Consider the following 6,321-nt stretch of genomic DNA (forward strand, 5'->3'; position numbering starts at 1 on the left):
TCAAATGCTAAGCCACCCATGTATCCCTGGAGTACCACTTTTTGAATTTGTGGGTGAGTATATGTTGGGCTGGATTAAAGGTGGTCACTGTATGATGCTTGGGTCACACTTCAACCTGCAGTTTTACCTCAACAGAGGCAGCTCCTGAGAGAAATATGGCTATGGGATAAAAACCATCAAGAAGCCCTGTTTGTTTGGTGTCTAGCCTTAACAATATTCTAATTATAAAGAATTGCTGACAAGTGGGAGAAAACTTGTCTGGGGGATATGAGCATCCCCAAGTGAGTCCTCTATCTAATGCTAAGGAAAGTGGGGCCATCCATTATCTCTATAAGTCCACAGTTAACCCTATGGAGTGCAGTATGCTCTGGCTTTTTTAGGAGTGAGTTTGTCATCCCAGCCATACAGAATTTGTCAAGGTGATAGTTGAGTTATACAATTGTTAGGGGAGTCCATCCAGTTTTCCAAATAATCATATGCCCATGGGGTCCTGTTATTATCTCTGCAGAGTAACAAGCACAAAGATTGTCTCTACACGAGCTATTGTGGCAATTTCTCTGAAGTTCCCTTCAAGTTGTCTAACGAGGCAAACAACAAACATTCAAAGACAATCAGAACTAGAATTTGACATCCACAAAGTGGTGTTATTGGAACATAATTTTCTTTAAATTCACCCTTATTTCCAGAGATAGCCAAATCAAGACTAATTGGTTTGGAAAACAAGTCCAGTTTTTAAGATTTTTTTAAAAATTCATTTGAGAGAGAGAGAGAAAAAGTGAGCAAGAGTGAGAACATAATTGAGAGCATGAGCAGGGGAGAGGGCCAGAGGGAGAAGGAGACAGGGAGAAGTAGGCTCCCTGCTGAGGAGGGAGCCAGAGATGAGGCTCCATCCCAGGACCTTAGGATCATGACCTGAGTGAAGACGCTTCAGTGACTGAGCCTCCCAGGCCCCTCCAGCAAGCAGATTTTAAAGGATCTATATGATCAGAGATGCCTGGGTGACTCAGTCCGTTTAGCTCTCAGGGTCATGAGATTGAGCTGCACCTTTGGCTGTACAAATTGGACGTGGAGCCTGCTTGGGGTTCACTCCCTCTCTGCTCCTCTACCCTTACCCCTACTCTCTCTCTCAAAAAAATTAAAAAAAAAAAAAAAAGAAAGAAAGATCTATATCATCAATCGCTATTCTTGCTGAGCTTAGGTAAATGATTAGGCCACATTTGTTAAAACCAGACTTGTTTTCGGGGTGCCTGGGTGGCTCATCAGGCTCTGTGCTCAGTTGAGAGTCAGTTTCTCCCTCTTCTTCTTCCCCTCTGCCTTTCCCCCTGCTTGTGCTCCCTTTCTCTCTTCTTTCAAACAAATACAATTTAAAAAAAAAAAAAAAAGGGTCGGGAGAGAAACCCCTGCCGCCACCAACAAGGAGACCTTGTACCGCGTCCCGTTCTTAGTGCTCCAATGCCCCAACCTGAAGCTGAAGAAGCCGCCCTGGGTGCACATGCCGTGGGCCATGACGGTGTACGCTCTGGTGGTGGTGTCTTACTTCCTCATCACCGGAGGAATAATTTATGATGTTATTGTTGAACCTCCAAGTGTTGGTTCTATGACTGATGAACATGGACATCAGAGACCAGTAGCTTTCTTGGCCTACAGAGTAAATGGACAGAATATTATGGAAGGACTTGCATCCAGCTTCCTGTTTACAATGGGAGGTTTAGGTTTCATAATCCTGGACCGATCGAATGCACCAAACATTCCAAAACTCAATAGATTTCTTCTTCTATTCATTGGATTCGTCTGTGTCCTATTGAGTTTTTTCATGGCTAGAGTATTCATGAGAATGAAACTGCCGGGCTACCTGATGGGTTAAAAAATGCCTTTTGACAAGAAATCCGTGGATATTGGATTTGCTCCTGTTAATGAAGTTTTAAAGGCTGTACCAATCCTCTGATGTGAAATATGGAAAAAGAGTGAAGCAGCAGAAAAGAAGCATCTCGTGAGAAATAGGAATCATATTAAAGCTTGAACTAGAATGTCTTCTTGGTATCAAAGAGACAAATTTCTCACAGTATTTCTCCTGCTGGCCTGTACTGACACACCAATGATGTTTAGTGGCATTTTCTTCTTAGTTTTTCATTTCTTAAAGAAAATATACTCCCATTTCCACAACTATAATATTGAATAAAGTGATTATTTCTTACAGCCCCCTTAACATTTTGTGAAGATGACATTTCTGACTTTCAAAAATTAATGTAAAATCAGGAAGCGAGATCCCATAAGCTGAGAACTCTGATCAGCTTTACCTATGGTGCTTTGCCTTTAAACAGTGTGACAGTACATTATTCAGATATGTGTGAGACTGTTTCTGCACAATAAGATGTATGAAAGGAGCAGAAATAAATAATTTTTCTAATTAAAAAAAAAAATGCTTTGCTGGAACTTTTCATAAGGAATGTGTAGATTGCACTGTTTTTTTATTTTTTTAGATTGAACTTTTATTTTTTTTTAAAGATTTTATTTATTTATTTATTCATGAGAGACAGACAGACAGAGAGAGAGAGAGAGAGAGAGAGAGAGGCAGAGACACAGGCAGAGGGAGAAGCAGGCTCCATGAAGGGAGCCAGACATGGGACTCTATCCCAGGACCCCAGGATCATACCTTGGGCCAAAGGCAGTGCTAAACCACTGAGCCACCCAGGCTGCCCTAGATCGAACTTTTAATAGCCTCTTGAGGCCAAATACCTGCCATCAGACATGTCTGCAATATCTGTAGATTTGGGCAAACTCCTCTAGGTCCCCAAAATGTCCTGAGGTTCCTGCACCTGCCAGGAAGTGATGTTCTTTACTCATCTGGTAAGGCTACTGGGAACTCTATAAACAAGGAATCAGACCAACATTTCCCATAGGTTCCATTGGCTCCATAAAGTCAACCTTAGTTCCTTAGAGCTATCTGATCATATCTGAGTCAATGCCTATCTGTCTCAAATATGACATTCCAGTCAAAGCCTTGGTAATATAATCAGTGTTTCCAATGGTGTCCTGTTACAAGAACAGATTCTTACTGAATCTGCAAATAATTATAATTGCCATGGAAAAAAGAATACTCACTGAGAGTTTCTGAATTTTAAGGGTTCAGGTAGAAAGAAAAGTGAAATGTTTCAATTTGTTCATGAAGGAGTATTTTATTTTACTATGGATATCTTAAGAGAAAGTTTCCTTCTGGAAGAGCAAACATTAGAGAACCAGCAATGTTTCAAACAAGAGTCATAAAAACTATAATCATCTTCTTTAATTCAGTCCTACATTATTAATTTTTGTCCTGTTTGAATGCAGCTTTCCCATTAGTTCTGGAAATTCTATTAGTCCAAAAAAAAAAAAAAGTCCTGTTCATGAATTCCTTGAAGACAAAAACTCATTTTGCAAAAGCATCAGAACAATAACTATAAATGACCAAAAAACTCAGAAATGGACATGGTTAAAGATCTGAGAGTTCATTATAATGTAGCTGACAAGCAAATCCAGTTATTTCTGTGACACCTCGCATTTTATTTTATTTAAGATTTTATTTATTCATTCATGAGAGACAGAGGCAGAGACACAGGCAGAGGGAGAAGCAGGCTCCATGCAGGAAGCCTGATTTGGGACTCAATCCCGGGTCTCCAGGATTACGCCCTGGGCCAAAGGCTGGCGCTAAACCACTGAGCCACCCAGGGATCCCAACACCTCTCATTTTAATGATCAGAATGTCAAGTGATGATCTTATACCAGAACATATTAAAACCTTAGGGGTTTTATGTGATTTTTTAAAAAATATTTTATTTATTTATTTGAAAGAGGATGCATGGGGGAGAGAGACAGCACAAGGAAGGGGAGGAGGAGGGGCAGAAAGAGAAGCAGATTTCCTGAGGAGCAGGGAGGTGGATGCAGGGTTCAATCCCAGTATCCCGGGATCATGACCTGAGCTGAAGGCAGGCACTTAACCAACTGAGCCACCCAGATGCCCCATGTAATTTCTGAAACAATTCTAGCATTTTCCCAAACAATACAATTTAAGGTGTATTATTTGTTTGACAAGTAGTTTAACATACCAAATAAGCAAGCCTAATCAGTCAAAAAGACTTCATTTACAATTCAAAATCTCAGAAAATTTTGTCAGAAACCTTAGAAAGTTTTAAAGTATGTATCTAAATAAGATTACAGATCATTATAAAATTTGAGAAGTTCTAACTTTAATCAAAGACCCGATAAAGACAAAACCTAGAAACTGTTGTTTTCTGGGCAGATAAAGAAAAGAAAAAACATTTGTTTACACTTTCTTATCAAGAGCAGACCCATAATCCCAAAATTTTGTCTTTTTAACAGAGAGTAAAGTAGAACTTCAGTCTTATATCAGTATACCTTTAAAATCTTTTCATTTCAATCTTAATCTATCCTGACAGCAATAAAATTCTTTTCTAAAGCTTTTCCTTCACAAACCTTCTCCAACTTTCTTTATCTTCAGATTTTGTCCTAAGCCTTTTCTGTCTAACTAGCCAGTCCCACTTTAGGACAAAATTATTTTATTTTTCCCTCAACAAAATGTATGCTTATTTTTTATACCTTTTTTTTCCTTGTACCTTTCTTACACATCTCCTACTTTCCTACATACAGAATTGCTTCCTTATTATTTCCACAAGTCTTTTTCTAATTTATTTTTAATTCTTATTTTTAAGAAGATTTTTATTTATTTGAGAGAAAGAGATAGAGCATCAGGGTGGGGAGAGGCAGAGGGGAGGGGAGAAGCCGAGCCCCCTACTGAGCAGGAGCCCAATGCGGGGCTTGACTCCAGGATCCTGAGATCATGACCTAAGCTGATGTCAGACACTTAATTGACTGAGCCATCTAGGCACCCCATTTCCATCCGTTTTAATTACATTCAGCAGAATTTTAACTCTTAGAAACCTTAGTCTCCAGTGAAAATGAAGTAGTAACCAATTGTGAACTATTACAGCAAGATTCTGTAGGTCGGCAAATTTATGAATACAGTTCATAAGTTTTAGGAACATGCATTTTCCTAGTAAAATGTCTCAAGAAGGCACAAAGCATGTTTTCCAACAGACCCAAGTATCTTTAGTTTCTCTGCAATAAGAAGCCAAAAGCAGGACGCTCAGGTGGCTCAGCTGAGTCCCACATCAGGTTCCCTGCAGGGAGCCTGCTTCTCCCTCTGCCTATGTCTCTGTTTCTCTCCTTGTGTCTCTCATGAATAAATAAAGTAAAATCTCATGAAAGGGTTCCATGGAGGGGGCCATACCTCTTGATTTGAGAGTTTGTACCAAGGCCAGGAAACATTACATACAACGATGGGACATATTTCCTTAGGCCTTGAAGATCACATTTGTCCCAGTTTTAAAAACACAGCCCCAGGGTGAATCCGAAGGAATAGAGGGGATTTGTAAAGACCAGCTGCGATTACCCAAAGGGGCATCCCATCAGGGGGAACAGAGTTTCCACAAGTGGTCCTGATTTCAGGCAGGGTGTCCCACTCGATGGAAGAAAACGAACTTTACTGTGACTTGTATTCTCCAGGAAGGATTCCTGAGGTCTACGAATCATAACACTCCTGTAACTCCCTCAAGACCTTCCTTGAGTGCTTTACCACCATAGCTTTGTGTTTTTTGGTATAACTTTCCTCTCCTAACTGTAACCCCCTCCCCACCCCCACACTTGACATAAGGTAACAATCACCTTTCAAACACACCGGCTGCTGATACACATTTAAGGGTCTCGTGACTAATGTTTTACTAAACCATGAATGCAACCTTATCTTAACAAGAGCTACCCCTCCAAGGTCCTGGAGACCTTGCTTTTAACATGCACAAATTCCTTAGAGACTTACGCTATCCCTAACCGTCACTAACTGAAAAGTCTATCATGGGTCACTCCTCACAATCCCAGTGAGGCTCTTTCTGCCCACGGGTCCTGCCCCTGGATGTTATATAATAAAAGCACCTTTTGGCAACAAAAAACATCTCAAGAATTCTTTCTTGACCATTTGTTCCTCCTGGCCCCACATCACCCCTGTCCTGAGAAAGAACCAGACATTATATAGGACAACTGACTCTCCCGGGGTGTCCCACCAAGGAGAGGGGTCTGCCAAATGGCAATAGCAATCCTGCAGGGTCCCCGCAGGGAGCCTGATGTGGGACTTGATCCCAGGACCCTGGGATCACGACCTGAGTCAAAGGCAGACGCTCAACCATGAGCCACTCAGGCGTCCCACAGTAGACCCTTTCCTAATGCTGGCTGACCCTCAGCTGCCTTGCTTCTTTTAGCCACCCTTCCCCCTTT

At 41.0% G+C, this 6,321-nt stretch overlaps 1 protein-coding gene across 1 annotated transcript; it reads left to right on the plus strand.

Annotated features, from left to right (window-relative positions):
• The first annotated feature begins 267 nt into the window (after nt 1–267).
• On the plus strand, nt 268–2,420 carry LOC121475335 (oligosaccharyltransferase complex subunit OSTC-like). Its single transcript, XM_041728533.1, has 2 exons — nt 268–281; nt 1,384–2,420. Exons 1-2 carry the CDS (start codon nt 268–270, stop codon nt 1,862–1,864), a joined length of 495 nt encoding a protein of 164 aa, XP_041584467.1. The 3' UTR covers nt 1,865–2,420.
• Nucleotides 2,421–6,321: the final 3,901 nt, after the last annotated feature.

Source organism: Vulpes lagopus, chromosome 14 (assembly GCF_018345385.1).
Source record: "Vulpes lagopus strain Blue_001 chromosome 14, ASM1834538v1, whole genome shotgun sequence".
In the NCBI taxonomy this organism is placed as follows: Eukaryota; Metazoa; Chordata; class Mammalia; order Carnivora; family Canidae; genus Vulpes; species Vulpes lagopus.